The sequence below is a fragment of the Onychomys torridus genome, chromosome 7, assembly GCF_903995425.1.
Source record: "Onychomys torridus chromosome 7, mOncTor1.1, whole genome shotgun sequence".
Classification (NCBI taxonomy): domain Eukaryota; kingdom Metazoa; phylum Chordata; class Mammalia; order Rodentia; family Cricetidae; genus Onychomys; species Onychomys torridus.
The window spans coordinates 39,133,288-39,155,288 of NC_050449.1; the positions used below are offsets into that span (position 1 = coordinate 39,133,288).

At 50.4% G+C, this 22,001-nt stretch overlaps 1 protein-coding gene across 2 annotated transcripts in view; it reads left to right on the forward strand.

Annotated features, from left to right (window-relative positions):
• Positions 1-22,001, forward strand: part of Dscaml1 (DS cell adhesion molecule like 1) — a 334,350-nt gene that overhangs the window by 272,306 nt on the left and 40,043 nt on the right. For both annotated transcript variants that reach the window (XM_036192440.1, XM_036192441.1), the window contains 5 exons: positions 11,095-11,294; positions 11,731-11,827; positions 11,935-12,063; positions 19,766-19,933; positions 21,008-21,078. In XM_036192440.1, coding sequence (XP_036048333.1) covers positions 11,095-11,294; positions 11,731-11,827; positions 11,935-12,063; positions 19,766-19,933; positions 21,008-21,078 — 665 coding nt within the window. The remainder of the gene's footprint in view (positions 1-11,094; positions 11,295-11,730; positions 11,828-11,934; positions 12,064-19,765; positions 19,934-21,007; positions 21,079-22,001) is intronic.

The window sequence follows — 22,001 nt, forward strand, 5'->3', positions numbered from 1 at the left end:
AGCTAACCCAGCGTGCGCTAACCTGGGATTAAACAGCACGTCTTTCATCCCAGCACTCAGGAGGCAGAGCCAGGCAGATTTCTATGAATTCTAGGCCAGCTTGGGCTACAGAGAAACCAGAGAGAGAGAGAGAGAGAGAGGGAGGGAGGGAGGGAGGGAGGGAGGGAGGGAGGGAGGGGAAAACTGCAACAAGCCTTTAGGAGAAGAGGCAAAGGTGTGGGCTACAAAGTGGCCATGCCATCAGTCAGGTCCAGGACAGAAGAGCCTGGAGTCGATCAGCAGAGCCAGTCAGAGCTTCCAGAAGGGTTGTGCTGGGACACAGGCTTGAGGAGCAAGCAAAGGGGGAAAGGAGGCTTCCGGGAGACCGGTAGCCAGGCACAGGCACTGGGACAGGAGTCTGCGTGGGGCACAGTGAAGAGAGCACCTGAACAGAAGATGACAGCTAGAGATGGGGGAGGGGGACAGGGAAGTATCATAAAGTGTGGGCATGACATCCTAGAGGGGGGGTGGCATTAGGACCCTGAGCAGGAACTGGAGAGGAAGGAGGATTTCATTTCAGAAATACACTGCCAAGCCTTTGCGACTTAGGAGAAAGTCCAGAGCTTGAGGCTGAAGAGAAGAGGTGACAGTGTCACCCACAAAGATGTCCTGATGGAGGAGTGGTATGGATGCTATGGTAAAGGAGAGGTGACTGGTTAGCCTGGGGCAGACCACTGGGTGAGATGTCTATATGGAGCTGGGCACTAGCCTTCATGACCCTAGGGGACTCGATTCACTAGGACAGGATATCTTCTCAACTCAGAAAACAGGACTATGTACCCAGTACAGAATCTCCCCAAGTTTGCTGCTTCCAGAACCCTGCCTCAGTTTCCCCTGGCTGCTACATCAAAGTCCCACCAACTAAGGTCTGAAGCAGGAATCTTAACAGGTCTTATTAATAAGAACAAACCTGAGGCCAGTTATTGGGGTGAAAGCTGGAAGATCAGAGAGACAGAACAAGCCACAGCTACCTCACCTCACCAGTTCCTCAGCTGGTCTTATTTCCTCAGACTGGAAGCTTCTGAGTCCTCATCCACATGAATCTCAGCTAAACTATGCTGCTCCAAAGCCTAAAAGCTTAACCAGCCAAATGCTTCTAGTTTCTGGTCTTCACGCCTTATATATCTTTCTCTTTCTGCCGTCACTCCCTGGGATTAAAGGCTCGCTTTCTGGGATTAAAGGCATATGTCTCCATGCTGGCTGTATCCTTGAACACATAGAGATCCGCCTAGCTCTGCCTCCCAAGTGCTGGGATTAAAGGTGTGTGCCACCACCACCCAGCTTCTGCTATGGCTTGCTTTGATCCATTTTCTAGCCACCATTTTTGGCTCTGTATCTAGTGGCTGTCTGTTCTCTGACCCCAGATAAATTTATTAGGGTGCACAATATTTTGGGGAACACAACACCACCACAAAGCTCCTCAAAGCACCACAGACCTACTCTTTCACAGACTACAGAGTCTGAAACAGGGTGTCACTAAGCCTATGCTGACTTTCCTGAGGCCACCTAAGGAAGCATCCTTGCTTCTTTGGGGGTTGTAGCAAGTCTTGGGGCCCTTGAGTTGTGGGAGCACCACTTCAGCTTCTGCCCCTGTGGCCATATGGCTTTCCCTGTGGGGTTGTGTCATCTTCTCTGTGTGTTCTCTTCCCAGCTCCAGTATGACCATCTCATACTTTGACTAGAAACTACATCTCCCACAGCTAGTGGATTTTAGGAACCTTCTTGGAGCTCCACAATCAACTGTCTTGGCCTGAATATGAGCGGTCTTTTAGCCAACCCACCCTCATAGTCAAGGGCCTCAAGTTCACAACCCCACAGCAAGGGTTCAGTAAGCTAGGCCTCAAGTCTAGCTGGGGTCGAATCTGGCCAGCACCAGGTCATACTCCTTATTCATTCCTGTTTGTTGTCTGTGGCTTCTTTGACACTACAATAACCTACAAAACCTAGAATCCTAACCACTTGGCCCTTTCCAGGAAAAGCTTGCAACTCCAGCTCTGGGGTGTTCTCAGCAATGACCCAGAACACCTTCTCTTAGTAGCCAAAGAAAAATGTTCACGTTTCTAAAAGGATTCTGTCAGTTCCAAGCCATCTCTAACTGTCACTGCCACACACACACACCCTCAAGCCTCCTAGGGCTGTGGGGGGAGGAGTTTAATGAGCTAATTCGTGGAAAGCATTAACCACGGTGCATGCACATAATAAGCATTCAATAAATGTTAGCTATTATTATTATTACTATCTCTTCTCCAACACTCTCAGTGGGGAAAATGGGTCCCCCCACACCCCACCCTACCTCTGCTCTTGCATGCCTTGGCCAGCAGCCAAGGGAAAAAAAGTGCCTGCCCCATTTTATAGCTGGACAGAGGAAGGTCTGGTGGAGCTGAGGTAACAGTGGCAACCTCCATGCTTCAGAGACAGGCCTGCAGTTTGAGGCTGCGAGGTCCCACTCTTCTCAGTGACCCAGAGTTCAGCACCCTTTGCTTGCACGCACACTCTTCCTGCCTGAGTCCTAATGCCTGAGTTCTTCGGCCAGCTCGAGTCTTGGGGGCCTGCCGCTCCCCAGACTCCTCCCTGCCTGTTCACCAAGGCCAGGCTGGTTGCTGCCACACAATTTGAACTAATCTCACACTTCAGGTGGAGCTTGCCTAATCAGGGGCGACAAGAAGCTGGAGCGGGTGCAATCAAATTAACAGCACCGTGGCCTGGCTCTTTAAGAACGGGAAACAAAGCAGGCACCAGAAGGCACCCCCTCCCGAGCTGTCCCAGGGGAAGCTTGCAGAGCTGGGCTGCCACTGAGGCTCAGCTGAGTGGCTGAGTGGAAACTGCTCCCACCTCCCAGCGTGCCAACGATGCCCCTTTGTGGTGGCTTATCTCAGACTGCCAAGCAGGTCCTGTTCTTGTCAGGGAGCTTGTTAACATGGAGGGGGATACAGGCTTTGCAGTAAGGGAGGAGAAAAGACTAGGTTTGAGGGGAAGGAGTCTCCCTCACCTCTCAGGTTGCTTGTAATCCTTTTGAAAACAAAAGGCTCAGAGAGCCTCCAGAGAGAGAAAGAGCATTTTCTCCCCTGACAGGGTGGGTGTACAGAGCTCTGAGCTCTGCTCCAGGGCACCTGCTATCTCTGAGAGCTGAGTCTACCTGAGGGCAAAGAGGAGGACTTCCAGCAGCCCATTTCATCTCCCTAAGACATCCTTTTCAACAGAAAAACCCTGGGAGACCTCTGAAAGATTTCAGCTACACTATCAGAAAGACTTCCTGAAAAAGCCAAGGCTCTCCCTTGGTGGTGGTGAACACTGGCTTTGTTGTCATGCTTCCAATTTGGAGGCTTTGGGGACTTCCTGCCTAAGGTGAGGGAAAGACCGAGGGAAGAACCAAGCATCCAGCCCTATGATTCTTTACTCTGGCCGTGTTAGGACCAGCAGGCTGAGAGTGGCCTCACACAGACCCGTTAGGTCACAGCCTCTAAGGGGTGGGTCTGCACCATGACAGGCTTATTGCTTTTGCTTTGGGGGGTTGTTGTTCTTGCTGAGACAGTGTCTCATGCAGCTCACACTCACTATATAGCTGGAAATGGCCCTGATCTTCCAGCCTCCTGGGCCACTATGCCCAGTTTATATAGTACTGGGGATTGAACTCAGGGCCTTACATGTGCTAGGCTCAACCGACTGAGCTACATGCTCCATGATGAGTTATTAAGCTTCATAATAGTTCTCAAGTGTCCAACAGGCATGAAAATTTCCTGGGCCCTCCCTAGAACATCCACCTGGGAGAGCAGACTTGTCATCCTTGGTCCCCAATTTCAAGACCAATCCACTCTCCCCAAGTCAGCCTTCACCACAGCCCTGGCAAACTAATGTCAGGCACCTATTCTGCCTGTCTCCAACCCCCAGCCCATCCTCTTCCTCTGTCCAGTGTCGCAGGGCCAGCAAGTTCCCAAATGCCCTGAGCCAGACTCTGACTGCTGCTTACTGGCTGTGAGGCCGTGGCCTATTTGCTTCTCCAGACCTCGGTTTCCCCATCTGTAAGGATTCGATACCTTCATTCCCAGCATCTGATGCATAGTAAGCCCTCAGTCAAATCCAGTTTTCTCTGTGACTATCACCCAAGAGCCTCACTGCCAGCCTCCAACAACTGGGCCATTGTCATCCCTTTCTTCCCATTCTGCCCACAGGTATTCATAGCTGAAGCTTCCCTCCCCAAGGGCTTGAGGACTGTCAGAAACAGCAGCTGAGCTCCCATCACCAAAGAGGGGAGGGAGGGAGCCGGACACGGAGGAAGCCTGCCTCAGTGTCCCTGCTCCTGCCCCAGCCACAGTCCATAAGGACTGGCCTCTGGCCCCCCACATACCTCACACACACACCCTGTTTTCTGCCTTCTTCTGGACTCTTTCCAAAATTCATCCAGGGGTGTATGTGGGTGCAATCAGAAAGGAGCCATCTAGGCTAACACTAAATGAAGGGGTATGGGGAACTCTCAGAGGCTAGATCTTCTCCTGCGGATCACCGTGGTGTGACCTCATACTTAACCTCTCTGAGTTTTCAGCCTGGTAGGGATGATAGATCCTGATCTATCCTCCTTTGAAGCAAGGAATGAGGTTCTAGTCAAAACATAATGCAGTGTTTCTCAAACTCAAGGAATAGATAGACCCATCCCTGTTTAGGAAATGAGACCTGGGGAAAAGCAGGGAGCTGGGAAATGAGGCAAAGTTTGATCCATGATGCCCAGTCTGAGGACTCGAGACCCTACTTCCCAGCACCCGGGAGGCAGAAACAGGCAGATCTCTTCATGTTTGAGACCAGCCTAATATACACAGTAGGTTCCAGACAGCCAGAGCTACAAAATAGAGACCCTGTTTTAAAAAGAAAAGAAAAAAATCTACCTCCAAGCCTGAGGCTGGTGGCAAAGTATGTGGGTGCTGAGGTGAGCGGCTGTCTCATGGTGTTTTAAGAATCTATCGGCCTCTCAAATCAAATTAAAATGTAAATAGCAGCTGATCTGGACAGAACCTCAGGGGCAACAGAGCCAGCCTGAGAGTAATTTCACAGACGGAACCGGTAACATCGGATTCTGACAACTGTCCTGTTTCTGAAATTGATTTCCTCTCTTCTGGGCTGGCGGCTCAGGGAGGGCCCTGGTTCCTGGGGAGGGATAGAGCCCTCTGTAATCAGTGCCCCACCATTCTGGATCCCTCTCTGCTCTCTGCTGCACCTGCCATTAGGGCCTCACGGGATCAGGAGGAGGAAGCCCAGGATTTAGCTCTACAGGCCTAACTGGCAGTGGCTGGAGCTCCATGGCCCACCAAGGCCACCTGGGGGTCACAGAGCACCACCAAAGTTCCTTTTTATAGATATGTGCCAGGCTGGGCCTCCAGAGACTTCTTCCCAGGAGGCTCCCCATCAGACCAAGGAGACAGCGTGCAGGAGAGGATGTTCAGTTGGGATGCCTTGCAGGAGAAGTGTCCCCATGTGATAGACATGGAGTCAGGGGAGGACCTGGAATCTGTCAGGCTGCTGCTGTGCCCTCTACCACTGTTTGTCGCATCTTGGACACTGAGTGTCACCTAACAACACCATGATGGAAAGCTTTAAGTGGATGGGCCTGCTACCCACCAGGAGTCTCTCAGGGTCACCTCACACCTCAAGGGGACAGCATGGCAATCCCATGCTGTCATTAGCATATCCACCCAGGACTCTGTCCTGTGCTTAACCATCACTGCCACTTCTGTCTGGAACTCTAGATCTGGGATCCCTCCCTTGATCCCAGGGTCACATGCTGAGGCTGCACCAGCAAGGACATAGAGGCCACTGTTTAGTGACAATCCAATCCCACTCCTGAAAACCAGCGACCATGTGCAAGGAGCGCAGGCAGGCAGATGGTACGAAGCAGCCAGCTCCTGTCACCACAGCTCAGAGGGTGAATAGCCCCTGTTGGAAGCCTCACGTTCCTTTCTGAAGAATGGGGCTAATGAGACTCATTTCCTGTGATTGGCATCAGGAGAGCCAGCTGAAAATGAAGCAATCACTTACTGCAGCCGAGCACTGTAGGTGCCAAGCAGGCCATGGAGCTAGTAAGAAGCAAGTGGGGACTGGGCGTCATGGCAGGGGACATAGCCCAGAGGCCCTCTGAGGAGGTCCACTCGTGAAAAGCATACAGAAGTGTGTGTGTGTGTGTGTGTGTGTGTGTGTGTGTGTGTGTGTGTGTGTATACGTGTGTGTGGTGTGTGTGTATGTGTGTATGTGTGTATACGTGTGTGTGGTGTGTGTGTATGTGTGTGTGATGTGTGCGTCCAGATCCATGCCTCTGTAGATGTCTTCACATGGAGGCCATTTTTAACATAGAAAGTCTCCTACCAGAGGATGCATTTGATAGAGCAGGAAGACTTTATGGTCCAGAGCAAGAGGCAAGCAGGAGGAAGACAGGCAAGGAGAGCAGACTGGCCAACATTTGCTGACCCAAAGCCCTCTACGATGGGTTTGACGGTGCTGTTGCCTCATTGAGCCTGGCTGTCCATCAGCCCCATTTGGGAACAGGGTACAACCTAACCCTTAAAGGGTGAGACAGAGTCTGAGGGAGAGAACAGAGACATATCACAGCTTGCTGGCTGGCAAGTAGACTACAGGCCCCAGAGGGACTGAAGACTCAATGTGCCAGTAAGCAGTGCCTCAAGTGCCTTCTCCAAACAGCTGTTTTTCCAGGCTGTCTTCCCCTTTCTCCTGAGCAAAAGACAGCCCTAGAGTCCAGAGCTGTGCCTCAGTCCAGCTCACCAACCCATCTCTGTGAGGGCCTTAGCTATCTGCCCCTAGTGCAAGAATTCACTACTCCCACAGCAGCCAAGCTGCTAGGAAGTTCTTCTTGGGTCAAGCAGGAGGCTGCCTTTCTACTCTTCCAGAGGGTCTCCTCACTCCTATGATTTGCAAACTCCATTTCCAGTATGGCTGAAGTTGGCCTCAGCCCTGCACCCTCTTCCCACCCCACCCCACCACTACCAATGCCCTCTGTCCAGTGAGAACCCAAAACAAGACAAAATTTCATGGGGAGCTTGGCATTGTGATTCTCGTTCTCTCTCTCTCTCTCTCTCTCTCTCTCTCTCTCTCTCTCTCTCTCTCTCTCTCTCTCTCCCTCCCCCTCTCCTCTCCCTCTCCCCTCCCCCTCTCCCTCTCCGTTCTCCTCTTCTTTTTTCTTTCCTCCTCTAGCTCCATATCCTCTTCCTTCTTCATGGCCCTCACTATGTTATTCAAGCTATCTCAAACAATCCTCCTGCCTCAGCACCCCCCGCCCCCTGTAGCTGGGATTATAGGTGTACCCCACAGTGCTCAGCTTTCCCCTCTTTTCAGGTGCACTTCTCCTGCTAGCAGAGTGGCCTTGGGCAAACTGCTTCCCTTAGCAGCCTAAGTTTCTCCTCTGGTACAGGCTGTAATCCTACCATTCATTTAACTCAGTCTATCTAGAGTATGAACATATATCATCAATATAAAAATGTAAGTGAGATATTTTACATTTCTCTTCTTTCTACATTTCTGAAATCTGGTGTCTGTTTTACATTTATAGTGCCTCTCAATCAGACCCACCATGTTTCAGGTGCTCAGCCATGCAATGCCTGTGGCTGGTGGATACAGACTTAGCAGAGCGGGTCTTTATCTGGGCACTCTGATTCTGTGGAATCGCCTGCCAGAAACTTTTTAAGTGAGGAATTTGGTGCGCATGGGTCTAGCTAATGCTTCCCTTAGAGCAGGAGTGGGACATAGGTGTCTTTTGTGGTGGGGGGGTGGGGGGGTGATAGAGCCTGGCAGGACAGGTACTGTACCAGTACATGTACACTCATTGTGTCCCCACAGCCATTGTGTGGGACACACAGAAATTAACTTAAATGTGCTGAATGCCTAATAAACGTGTAGTGACAACACTAGAGCCTAGATCTCTTGGCCCCCCAACCCTTCAGGGTCCCCTCCTTGCCTTCAATGGCTTCCCTGAACTAGCAGTAAGGACAGCCTTGCTCAGGGCGTCTTGCCTGGCACTTGTTACTATAAACACATCTAGCCAGTGGGAGGATGGGAAGCCAGCCCCCAATGTTGTTGCTATGCAGGGCTGAGAAGCCAAAGATCTCTGGGGACCCCCGCTGTCTCCAGTCTCTGGGTAACCCTGATTGGAAAGACAAGTGTCCTGAAGTGGATGCACAGATTGTCCACTGCACAAAGGTATGCCACCTACAGGGTGAGTGGAACCTGAAACTGGGTCTGTGCTCCACTTGGCAAGATGCAGGTCCTGGCATGAAGCTACATCTGGATAGGCAGGGTACTGCAGGCCTGCGTGGAAGGCAGGCAGAGCACAGATGAGCAAGCTTCTCAGTGTGGTTCAGAGCTGCGAAGTTTTCCCAAAGACTCTTCCTCCCCGCCCCCTCCCCTTCCCAAACTTTGACCTGTGCCAAGCCTGAAGCTGCCCCCATGCTTCCTTTTGTACACACACACATACATACACACACACACACACACACACACACACACACACACACACACACACGAACAGGATCACCTCTCCCCTGACTGCCTTGGGCCCCAGACCCACCCAGTGGCTCAGATTCAGGCCTTGCTCATTCCCTGCAGGTATTGCAGAAGCAGCTGGGTCTCCCCCACCACTCTTCCCACCCGCCCGTAAAACATGGAGGCATCTGCAGTGCAAGGCTCGACTTGTCGATGTAAAATCTCACTCTATATTCCACCCAGGTTTATACGAGTGAATTATGCAAATCTTTGATGGAAAAATATTCCTGCACACATCCTTGAGAGTGTAAAACCTTAGTCAATAATTCATACTTGGATGTCTCTGACTGCAGGCTTTTTCTTCATTATAACTTACACCTCGTTATTTGTCTTTTGCATTTTATTATATATTCTGGTGTAATGCCGTGCATTATAAAGTTTATCTGCTTCATTATTTGATGAGCCGGGACTAGGGAATGTGCTGAGACATTGGTACAGGGAGCCTGGGGCTAGGGCTGCCCCCACCTCCACCCCACCTCAGATCATGCACATGGAGGCCTCAGTGGAAAGAGCTGACTGTGAGGTGTGACCTCGGAAAGCCTGAGGGAGCAGGTGCTGCCCTCCACCTTCTTGCACCTGTTCAAATCATCCCTTCACCCTCAGTTGGTATCTGAGGTTGCACCCTTCCAAGCCCACCTTCCTTTCTCCAAAGGCTTCTTTGGTCATAAAAGCTAGCTGTCCTTGAAGAGTTGTTGGGGGCGATCAGCGTCTGGGCTAGTCATTAAAACTGGAATATGGGCCACGGCTGGAGAGATAACTCAGTTGGTAAAGTGCTTACTGCACAAACAAGAAGACCTGAGTTTGATTCTCCAGAACCCAAGTAAAAATCTGAGCATGTGGTAAGTTTGTAATCCCAGCACTGAGGAAGTGGAGACAGGAGGGTCCCTATGATTAGCTGGCCAGACTGGCTGGCCAAAACAATAAGCTCCAGGTTCAACACCTGACATCAATCTCTCTCTCTCGCGCACACACACACACACACACACACACACACACACACACACACACAGAACATGAAAATAAAACAAGAGATAACGGAAGTCCAGGAGTACACTGGAGGGATCCAGGGAATAAAAGGAGCCACTGGAAAGGAACAGACTTTGTGCCCGGGGACCAAGTTCTGAAACAAGAGAAGCCAGGGCCTCTTTATGCACCATTGCATGACAAGCCAATGATAGTCAAAGGCAAGCTCCTCTCTGATCTGCAGTACCCAGTGGGAGCAGACTCCACAAACTAGGTCTTAGTGAATGTTTGTGCCAAGTGAGGTTCGCACTTTCCCATACATCCCTAGAAATACTCCTCAGACGTCTGCAATGTTTCTGCTGCCCACAAATACATCTGTCTTCCAGCCCCTCCATCTAGGTCGGAACCTGATGTGTTATTACAGTATGCATACCCGAAGCCTGGCACAGTGCCTCACAATGGTCTGAGAGCCCAGCACATGTTGGTTTGAGTTCCCCAGAGGGCAGGGCCCAAGACTTCAGAGACTACGCTAACCTCCCTCCCTGTCTTTGGTCAAGACACGGGAGTCCAGAGGAGGCCCTGGTGTTGGTAAGCCTCCTTGCCAGGCAAGTAGAGGGACCTTCCTGAGGACCATCAAGGGCCTTGGCTCTGCCTTGGTGAAACCATAGGGTCAGCAGGTGGGGCAGGATCTGGTAAGCCCTAATAGCACTGCTGGAAGGCCTTTTCTATGTCCCTACCCAGACCTCCTGTGGAACAAGCCAGAGCTAAACACACCTCAGCCACTCAGCCAAGCCTTAGAATATGATCCTGAACCTGAGGTCCACTGAGACCCCAGACATCTGTGGAACTGATTCAGTGGGGCCACATGTTTGAGTGGAGAGAAATCACATCTTTTTTATGTTAGCCTCTAACTGAGATTTAGTCATTCCCTGTGAACAGAAGCCACAAACCACAGCAGTAACGGTGTGTGTGACTGTCACCCATAGAAATGCACAGATATTTTCATGTCATGTCATATTTATTGTAGATCTCTCAAAATAGCATTTGTGCTCATCACTGCTACAAAAGCATGGTAATATAAGACAGTAATTATAAGGCCTGCCGCCAGATCTTATCTTATAAAGAATAAGAGCAGAACATATTGATGTGTGATAAACAATATCCAAAGTTTGCTTGTTAGTGTTTTTAATATTTGCATAACCATATTTCAATATAACTGGCTTTCTTTGAAACTATGTTGTGCATGTAAAAACCTGGTGTTGCTAGAAGGGTCCTGGAAGTGTAAAAGGAAGAGGAGGAAGGTGCCAGGCATGGCAGCAGGGACAAACAGGGCAAACAGGGTGCCCCTTCTTGGGAGGAAGCCCTCTGAAGCTGGGCAGCGAAGATCAGAGCCTGGGGTGGGACATCCAGGGCAGGATTTGTGGATGGTGCTGGAGCATTGGGGTTTGAGACAGCCAGGCAGGGATGGGACAGAGTGGGGAGCCGGGCTTCTGTCACCCAGGCACCTCCCCAAGGCTGTCTTGGGATATTCACAGCCTCTTGCCTCCTCTTCCCCAGTCCCAGCCATGATCACTTCCCACCCCAACACCACCATTGCCATCAAGGGCCATGCCAAGGAGCTGAACTGCACTGCGCGGGGTGAGCGGCCCATCATCATCCGCTGGGAGAAGGGGGACACTGTCATCGACCCAGACCGAGTCATGCGGTACGCCATTGCCACCAAGGACAATGGTGATGAGGTGGTCTCCACACTTAAGGTGGGTGCCCAGTCCCAGGCCCAGGGGACCCCATTACATTAAGTAAATGAGGAGACTGGGAGCCCTCCCCTGTACCTCACAAAGTACCTACTGTTCCCACACGTTGCTCCTCTCCACCCAGGAATTTCCACATTAGAACCTGAACCTGTCAACGTTCTGAACACCACAGCCATCATTGTGTGGGTTTCTCAGCCCCTCTTTCTTGCCTGGAACCTTTGAGCCTCTACTGTCCTTCTTGAGGACACCCCCCCCCCCAGCCTCTTTTATGACCCTTCCTTCTTGCTTGAGATCCTCTACATGCAGATCTCAAACCTTCTGGGAAGATAAACCCTTGATAGAGGCCCTCCGAATTTCCCTCCCAACCCCTTGAGAGTGTCCCCCTCTGAAAGACTCTCCCTGTTTCCTCCATTTCCTGCTCCTGCTGGTCATGTCTCAGCTCAAGCCAGCTGACCGTGGGGACTCCGTGTTCTTCAGCTGCCATGCTATCAACTCATATGGGGAGGACCGGGGCTTGATCCAGCTCACCGTGCAAGGTACATTCTCCTGCCCACATGCCCTTCCACCTTCCCTAGGGCCCAGAGACCCACAGCTAAGCTGCCTGCTATTGCCTCACCTTTGTTCCCCTTCTGTCACCACGCAGAGCCCCCTGACCCCCCAGAGCTGGAGATCCGGGAGGTGAAGGCCCGGAGCATGAACCTGCGCTGGACTCAGAGATTTGATGGAAACAGCATCATCACCGGCTTCGATATTGAATACAAGAATAAATCCGGTAGGTGCTGAGACAGATGGTGAGGGTTTGCCTACTGTGGCCCCTTGTGGCACACAGCCTGCCTGTGCCTCTCTGATGGAATAGCACCAACCTAAGGCAGACTCACCAGCACCCTCCAGGGCACAGACATCTGTGGTTTCCAAAGGGAGAGGACAGTGGCTAACCTAAGAAGCTAGGGTACAGACTGAGACATCCTGCTGGTAGGAAGGGATCAGTCCCTTAGACCAACATTCTCCAGTGTTGTCTGATTTACAGGCGCTGAGTGCAGGGCTGTGGGCTGTCTCTGTGGGGATGTCATGGCTTTGTGGGGTCACCTGGGTAGTCTTGGTTTGGGATAGTGAGTGTGTTGGAGGTCAATAAAATTGAGTCACTGAGTCCCTGCTCCCAGGGCCCTTCCAGAGCCTTTCTCTACAGCCCTAGAGGCTCTGTGTTACTGCGGGACAGAGTGAACACCACATACCCAGGATGTGCAGAATCCATGATGGGTCCCATGGCCAAGCAGCAGTAATGGTGCAGGGGAGGAGGAAACAGAAAAAGAAAGAGGATAAATAGACGACTCCAGGGCAGGAGTGAGAAGAAAACAGACATCTCTAGTCCTTTGTGCATCTTTGGAATCCAGGACCAAAGTCCTATACTAGTTTCTCTAAGTCACTGAAAATAAAAGGCAGGAACAGTCTGGGGACCTCAGCCCTTCTCTGTCCTTTTCTGACCTTCTCCTGCCGACCCCAGTTCACTTACTGAATCTTAGCTCTCAGGTTGTATCATCTAGATCCTTCCTGCCCCATGAAGCACAGACCCTGACCTTCACTGACCAGCCTTGCCTCCTGATTGGTCAGTACTCTTCCCCAAAGTATTTTCAACACCCATCACAGGGCTGTGGTGATGAAGGAGCCGAAGGCAGACAACTGGAGAGAGCATCCCTGATGTGCTCTGGAGTTGCTGCCTACCCAAGATGTGGCACATCGTCTCTGATACAAGCTGCTACCCAAAGCAGTCCTATCCTCAGAAACTCCCAGTTCAGCTGCCAGTAGACACCCAGGGATCACACTAAATGCAAAGGAGATGTGCAGCTCTGCCAGGGGTCATCAAGAAAGATCTGGCCCCTTGCGGATGGTTCACTAAGCTAGGTCTAGTGGACTAAGACAGAACACACTACCTGCAGAGAAAACAGAAGGGCAGAGCCAGGCAAGGCACAGCCCAGGCTTCACAGACCCCATCCATGGGCATGGCACTGTGGCTGCAGGTGTGCATGGGAGCAGGGAAGAGAGGACAGCCTCCAAGCTGAGCTTCTACTTGGTAGAACCAATATGTCTGAGCTCCCAAGAGGCTTGAACAGCACAGCCCCACCACCGCAAGGATGGATGCCTGCTGAAAACTGGCATCCGGAAGCAGAGCAAAGAGGTACTTGGAGCTCTGCAGATGGTGACAGCTTAAAGAGACAGAAGTGCCAGGAGGCTGAGTGTGTCTGCCTCACATCTAGGCCTCGCCTGAAGCTGAGCATGAGCCTCCCAGAGGCACACTTCATCTCCATGCCATGATATCCACTCCATCCCCCAGCTGGGCTCACATTTTGGGTGGATAGTGGGTGCTTGGGAGATCTTGTCTCTCCTCTCCTCTGTTTCTTGTAACTTCTCCTCTGCCCTTTTCCCCGACTGAACTCTTGCCTGTTCCCTACTCCTCAGACAAACCTCTCTAATGTATGGAGACCCTTCCTGGGGCACTGCTCAGTTGGGGACCACCAAAACCATCACCCCCCTGGGAGGATGGAAGCAGAAGAGAGGCAGCTCAAGGAAAATGTTTTACTTAAAACATGACCACATCCCACCTCCCTACCCCATCCTCCTCTGGCTGTCTTACAGGGTGAGGAATTGTATAGCCCAGGGCAGAAGTACCATCAGGAGTAGGCTGGACAGGAAGGCAAGCTGGAGTTGAGCTTCACAGGAGCCTTCCCACAAGGGCGTTGTACACTTAGAAATCCAGAGAACCTGGAAAGTGGCCTTCAGTAACACAAAGGGCCCACCCAAAGAGGCATCTGGCACACCCTGGCATTTGGGGGCAATAGGTCCATGAGAACTTCAGCTTGTCACTGAGGCAAAGGAAGGGTGTGCGCATGGCACAGCTTCCTGCCTCTAAAGGGGGTGCAAAATGAAGAATGTCTAATGGAGGAAGATTGTGGAGAATTCTAGAAGCAGCTGGCATGAGGCTAGAGGGAGCCCTTGACAAATGTGAGTTCCCTCCTCCTAGAACTCAAATACCTTATGTGGCAGTTTAGAGCCCTATGGGACTTGTGGTCAGACACAAGGACCAAGTGCCAATCTTTCCCCCACCTGTAGAATCATGCAAAGGTCATGTAGTAGAAAAAGGAGAATGAGTTAGGAAGCAGAACGTTGCCCCTGGCGTGGGAACACAAATCGCATGCACGTACACACTCACTCACACGCACACACTTCCAGAATCACTATCCAATCAAATGCAATTCACTCTTAACTGTATTACATGAGAATGGAGGACTGTATCCAAGGGAACAGAAGGATGACTCCAGGGAAGAAGTGTGTGTGTGTGTGTGTGTGTGTGTGTGTGTGTGTGTGTGTGTGTGTATCTAATCTCACCTCTTTGTACCTGCGGAATAGAGAGATGACAGTCAGTCCTAAAACTGCAGACTTGGAGTGACCACATATCAGAATTGTGTGGCATTTACAGTGGTATTTTTGAGCAACTTTGAGGATCGCCCTTCATTTTTCTTAAAAGGTAAAGTGACTTTTGAGACAAGCTCTTTCCCTGAAGCCAGGCTGGCCCAGAACTCTCTGCGTAGCTCAGGCTAGCCTCAAACTTGCTATCCTCCTGCCTCGGCCTCCCAAATGCTAAGATTATGAGTGTGCATTGCCACACATAGCAAACAGGTTTTTTTTTTTTGCTTTTGTTTTGTTTTGTGGTGTTGGGGACTGAGCAACCCAGGGGCTCTTGGACGCTAGGCAAGCTCACAGGCCTTAACCCTAACCCTTGGGCATCCATTTGCAAAGTAGAGACAGGAATCCTTCATTCTCAGGGAAGTTGTGAGGATGAAGGGAGCATGGTGACATGTGTAGAAATGCCTTGTCGTTGTCCCACCCCCCCCCCCGCCTCCCTCCCTTCTGCCTCCTGCCCCAGACCACACCCAAGCTGGGTCTCAACCATCTGCTCATGATGCCCTGCACCTTGGCCAGGTTTTCTGCCACGTTGCTCATCATGCTAATTTTCCAAGGGAAATTACCAAGCCTGCCCTTTCTAAGTCATCGTGTTCATGCTGTCTTTTCCCGGCCCCAGGCAGTAGAGTAATAATACATGAATGCTGAATGATAAATAGCACCGTCCACACAAATCTATCAGATGGTACTGCACACACTGAAAAATGCAGATGCCACATTTTGCCTCTGTTCACCAAGCACAGAGCAGGGAGGAGCCTGTACTGGCCCCATGGCGGAAGAACACAGAGTTTAGTGTGTCGTATGCTGGGAATTGGGGTGGCGGCTGGCACCGAGACATTGTCAGCTGCTGCTGTGAACCAGGGAGTCTCTGTACCACTGGGGGAGTGACATGCAGGGGTGGGCTTCAGAGCTGTGGTGCAAGGGCGGGGGGACCGGACACACAGACCAGATTTGAGTTGCCCTTGAGGCATCTCTTCCTCCCCTGAACCCTCTGCCGTGAAGTAGCTCCTGAAACACCCAAAGCCCAGGCTCCTTTTAGCAAACGGCCTTCAGAGCAGAAGGCACGGCCGTCTCCCCAGCCACTTCCTTAGCTTTTAAGAGGAATATTTTGCATCATAAACCCTTTGATGAAGAAAGGAAGAGGGAGCCCTTAATGAAATATGTTAATCTGGGCAAGGCAGGCACATATGAAAGGGAATATTAAAAGAGACAATATTCACCAAATCCAGTGCAACGTTCCCAGAGAGCAGAGAAGGGAACAGAAGAAGATAGGCCCCTGAGTTCAACTGTTCAACATCAGGGAGATGGCCATGGTCAAACCTGGGAACTCAGAAGACCCCTCCAGGCCTGACTCAGATGCATTAGCCATGAAGGGTCTCCAGGAGAGAGGTGTTTTAAACCAGCATCCAAAATGATGTGGGCACACAAGGTCAAATCTACCTGCCAACAACTAACAAGAGAAGGGAAGGAGCTGCCCCTCCACTGCCTTCCTGTCAGTGGCAACGAAGGAAGGCAGGAGAGGAAAAGCCAAAATACAAAAGGACTCTTAAGTCAAAGGAAAAGTCCAAAAAGCTAGCTCGGGTCTAAAAGCCAGCAATAGGTTTTTAGAATTCAATACTTGCAAAGTGAGGACCAGAGCTTTAGATGTGGCTTCTGTCTTCGGGGACAGGGCATCTTCGTGGGCAATGCCCCTAGAACAGTGATCCCCAAGAGTGAGATGCTGTGGCACGGCTGTGATGGGGCTCTCTCTATGTGAGGCTGGGGAGAGGTGGACATGAGCCAGGGCTATGGGGTCTTGGTCCTGCTGTGCTCCTTCTTTACCCAGTAGCAAGGGAAAGGGATTGAAGAGTTTCATGAGAGGAGGTGGCGGGGTCAGTTTTGCATTTTAGAAGGAGCAATCTCAGTGCCAAAGTACAGCACATGCCCTTAACCGGGGCTCAGCTGCCGGGCTGTGATGGCACAAACCTTTAATCCCAGCACTCGGGAGGCAGAGGCAGGTGGATCTCTGTGAGTTCAAGGCCAGCCTGGGCCACAGAGTGAGATCTAGGAAAGGCGCAAAGCTACACAGAGAAACCCTGTCTCAAAAAACAAAAAACAAAAAGAAAAAAGAGAGAGAGGCTCAGCCATATATGCAGAATGAGTGGCAGCTGTGGAGTCCTGAACAGGTAGAAGGGGCGAGAGACTCACAGTTGGCTGGAGAGAGGGCTAGGAGAGATGATAATAGTTTGGCCTTGGTTTGGGATATAGGTGGAGAAAGCCCATATATAGTCAAGAGCTACATGGGACATAAAAGCTATCAGCGTTGATAGTGAAACAGACGAGGGGAAAGTCCAGAATAACACCTAGGAAGCCTGGGTGTGAGACGTGTGTGGTGTGAGAGGGCATGGATGGAACCTGGAACAAAGTGTCCACTGGTGCTAGGCCAACGAGGCTGCAGCTGTAGAAAGACAGCAAAACAGAACCAAGAGAGAAGCAGAATTCAAGAGCTTTCTTAGAAAGCCAAGGGAAGAGCATTTCAGAAAAAAGGAGAGACGAGGGAGACTGACAGGTGAAGTTCATTGACAGGCCAAGTGGGTGATGGGACTTGGTGATGTTGGAGATACCGCACTGACATCAGAGGAAGGCACAAGGAGTCAAGAATGCCTATTTCAGATATCCACCACTGCCCCTGGCACCACACAGGTGCCTGGTAGATGTCAGTGCCTGTCTGTGGCCCCTGTTTTCAGCCACATCCCACGTGGCTCTTCCCTCTGCCTGCACTCATCAAAAATGAATGCACTGACTTCTGATCATTCTCCCGCTTCCATAAACACAGGCAAACCCGATGTGATTTGTGAGCTGGCACCAACTCCCAGGACCCCACGTACAGAGCCATGAGCACCTGCCTCCACATGGCCAGTCTGTTCCATCCCAAATCAAAGAGGTGTCCACGGCAGGTACAACCTGCTATTTGCAAGTCTAGCTTCACCTGTCAGCTACCGAGTGACTCTCTGGGTGGCTGGGGTGTTTCTAAAGACAAGAGGAAAATAATGTGTTTCTGAGCATCCACAGCCTGCCATGTTGTTGGTTTGGCTCCAGCAACTGATGAATTAAATGCAAAACTACAGATGGGAGCTGGGCCGATGCCCTTCACAGATGCTAAGCCTGTGCAGCTGAGAGCTGTGTTTTAAAGGCATCAAGATCTCATTTAACCAGAATTGAAAGGATAGGATTCTGATGTATTCGGGCTATGTATGTATGTATGTATGTATGTATGTATGTATGTATGTATGTATGTATGTATTTCAGGCTGGCAAGCTGGCTCAGTGAGTAAAGGCACTGCCAGCAAGCCTGATGATCTTTTGATCCCTAGGACCCACATGGTGGAGAAAACTGACTTTACCAAGTTGTCCTCTAAACTCCATATACACATGCTGGCCTGAATGCACACACACACACACACACACACACACACACACACACACACACACACACACTCACACACATACACACACATACATTTTATTTATTTACTAATTTAAATAAATGTAATAAAAGTTTTAAGTATCTTCTTAAGGGCTTGGCGATCACTCACTCAGTAACATGCTCGCCTTGCAGGCATGAGGGCCAGAGTCCAATCCTCAGACACCACATAAAAATGTCAGGCACAGTGGCATGCACTGGCAACCCAGCATTGAGGGAGGCAACAAAAAAAATCCCCTGTCTAACCTAATAGTAAGTTGTAGGTTCAATGAGAACCCTTGACTCAAAAAAAACCTATGCTGGAAAGTGATTGAGGAACACTGAGATTGTCCTCTGGCCTCCACACACATGCTAACTCATGTGGGTGCACATATACACACATACACACATGCCTAAAAATATCCTCTTAAACTCTGCCTACAGTTGTAGTCTCCTCTCCTGCCTTTGGAGTCAAACTGTAGAGATGTGGCTTAATCTTTTTCCCTGAGAATTTTTTCAGGACACTGTATGCCACCGTGGATTTCTAAACACAGACTATTACAAAAAGCAGGGGTATCTGAATATGCCTTTGAAGCCCCACCATTAGCTTGCTTCCTTGGTCTTCGCCATTTTTTTCCAGAAGTGTTAAAAAGATCAGGGTGGTGGGGGTTGGGGGGGGAACACCTGGTCAAGCCCTCTGAGTTGAGAAGGTCCTGGCTCAGCCATCACTGTAACTGCAACCCTTCTCCATCTTGCTTTAGAATCCCCTAGTAGGAACACAGCAAGCATGGATGAATGGCTGAGTTCCTCTGGAGATGCATAATGTTTATAGTCCCTGAGTTGCATTTATCTGGCATTTTCCATGTTCTACAATTTTGCTAAACATTAGCCCTGGAACGGACTGCCAGTCTCCTTGGAGGAATTGAGTTGTGAACATGTTCATCCTTTTTTTTTTTTTTTTTTTTTTGGTCCCTCATTCTGAAGACTCTGACACCTTTCATTTTTGTTGCTGGTACAGGAAAGAGGGTGGGGTTGTGCTGCCTAGTCTAGCACTTGGTCTGCCCCTCCCCCTGGACCTCACTCAGAACTCTCAGACCACCTCGCGGATGCTCAGGGAAGGGAGACACAGAAGCAGAGGGCAGAGTAAAGGGGAAGAGTCCTCGCTTCCCCTCCCCGACAGGGACACTGGGTGAATGGGGTATCTCACAGTCACCATGGGTAAGTCACGGATGTTCCAAACGGTGCCATAAGAAGGCACTGTCCATCAGACCCCAGGGACAGCAAACAAGTGATGATCTTATCAGCCAGTAGAACGTGTCCTGTCCGATCCCATCTGCAGTCTAGCTCACACATTGTTCAGGACAAAGGAAAACCTGGCTTCTCCCAAGCTGGAACTTCTTCGAATGAACCCTTTATAGTCCCTGTGAAGTTATTAAGGCTCTTCTCTCTGCTGCTGACGTGAACTGGACCCCTCTGACATCCAAGCTGGAACTGGGATAGGCTGGTACTTGAGGCTGGGGAGGGACAGGTCCCAGAATATGTAAGGCTGTGCTTTGAAATGGCTGTCTCCTTTCCAGATTCCTGGGATTTTAAGCAGTCCACACGCAACATCTCCCCAACCATCAACCAAGCCAACATCGTGGACTTGCACCCGGCATCTGTGTACAGCATCCGCATGTACTCCTTCAACAAGATTGGCCGCAGCGAACCGAGCAAGGAGCTTACCATCAGCACGGAAGAGGCTGGTGAGCACCTACCTCTCCTGTCCTCTGCCCCCACTGCCCATAGTCTTGAGCCTCATGGACATCATCGACCTCCACCCACCCTGTTCACTCACAGAAATGCATTTTATGAGTCATAAGAGGCCAGAGGTTTTTGAGAAGGCAGGGTTGTTTTTGTTTTACTGTTTGTCGTTGTTTTCTTTTATTTACCTCTTGGCCTTCGGGGAGCTGTCTGTGGTCCTGCACTGCTTTCCCGCTCTGGCTCTGCAAAGCATAGAGTCTGGGTTCCCTGGGCCAGTGACCTTTGTCATAGTGTGGGGGAGGGTGCAAATGTCCTTATATATGTGTGTATTGGGGGGGTTAGAGGACAGCCTTCAGTGTTGTTCCTCAAGTACTATCCACTTTTTTTTTTGAGACAAAGTCTCTTGCTGGCCTAAAATCTACCAAGCAGACTAAGATGGCTGTCCAAAAAGCTCCAGGGATCTACCTGCTTTTGTTTGCCTACCGTTGGAGCTACAAGTGCACACCACTACACTCAGATTTTCTTACATGGGTTCTGGGGATAGGGCTCAGGTCCTCAGAGTTGCAAATCAAACACCTGATTGGGCTATCCACCTAGCCCCAGATTTTGTTCTGTTTTGGTTTTGTTTGTTGGTTGGTTGGTTGGTTGGTTTGGTTTGGTTTGGCTTTTCAAGACAGGGTTTCTCTGTGTAACCACCCTAGCTGTCCTAGAACTTACTCTGTAGACCAGCCTGGCCTCGAACTCACAGAGATCCACCTGCCTCTGCCTCTCAAGTGCTGGGATTAAAGGCATGCGCCACCACTATCTAACCTAGCCCCAGATTTTTAATAAAAATTTAAACATGATTTCTCTTGATGTATTTTCTTATATGTGCTATTGTGAAACAAAATGATACAGAAACATTTCAAAGACAAATGTGTGCAATGTTACAAATGATCATAAAGTAATAACTGCCACGTCCCACTCTGAAGATCAGCTGCCTCTCCCTCCTCAGCCGTCCTCCAGGTTCACATGAGGACACGGGGTTGTTTCCTCTACCAGGATGTGACTCAGTGTTGCTTCTTCTGTGTACCCAGCTCCTGATGGGCCCCCTATGGATGTCACCTTGCAACCAGTGACTTCACAGAGTATCCAAGTGACCTGGAAGGTAAGTGAGATGCCATCTTGTCTGCCCTTCCTTGACTCACCTGTGAATCCGGCAGGCTCACTGGTCTCTTTTCATATAATATCCATACCTGTTTTCTCACTAGGTCCAATGATATTGGAAGAGTAGGAGGAGAGAAAAGGGAAAGGGGAGGTCCCTTTTCAATCCTTGTTCCCTTTCACCCTGGCCCTCTGGCAAGGGAGGAGATAAAGAATTTGACAGTGCCAGTGTGGTTGCGCCCACTTACCAGTCCATCCTTAAACCCAATGTGGTATAAAAGAGTAGGAACTGGGCCGGGTGGTGGTGGTGCACGCCTGTAATCCCAGCACTCGGGAGGCAGAGCCAGGTGGATCTCTGTGAGTTCGAGGCCAGCCTAGTCTACAGAGAGAGATCCAGGATAGGCACCAAAGCTACACAAAGAAATCCTGTCTGGAGGAAAAAAAAAAAAAAACAAAAGGAACTGGGTTTGATTTTGTGCAAATTTCTCCTTCTAAAGCATCAGGGTAAAGTCAGGGGTGTGTGTGTGTGTGTGTGTGTGTGTGTGTATGTGTGTGTGTGTGTGTGTCTGTGTGTGTGTGTGTGTGTCTGTGTGTGTGTGTGTCTGTGTCTGTGTGTGTGTGTGTCTGTGTCTATGTGTCTGTGTGTGTGCTCCTGCACACAAATGCATGCACACTCGTGTGTCAAACAACACATGTACAGAGGGCAGGTGTCAGAAAACAGCTTGCAGGAGTCAGTTCTCTCCCTCGACCACACGAGTCCTCGGGATACAATTCAGACCATACACCTAGCAGCAAGTGTCTACCCACTGAGCCATCTCTCCACTGGAAACCACTCGCTGACCTGCTAGGCCTGTGGAATCTTCAGAGAAAAGAGGTCAGTGACCAGTGTGCACTGCAGCTAGTGCTAAGGGGCTGAGAATTCAGACA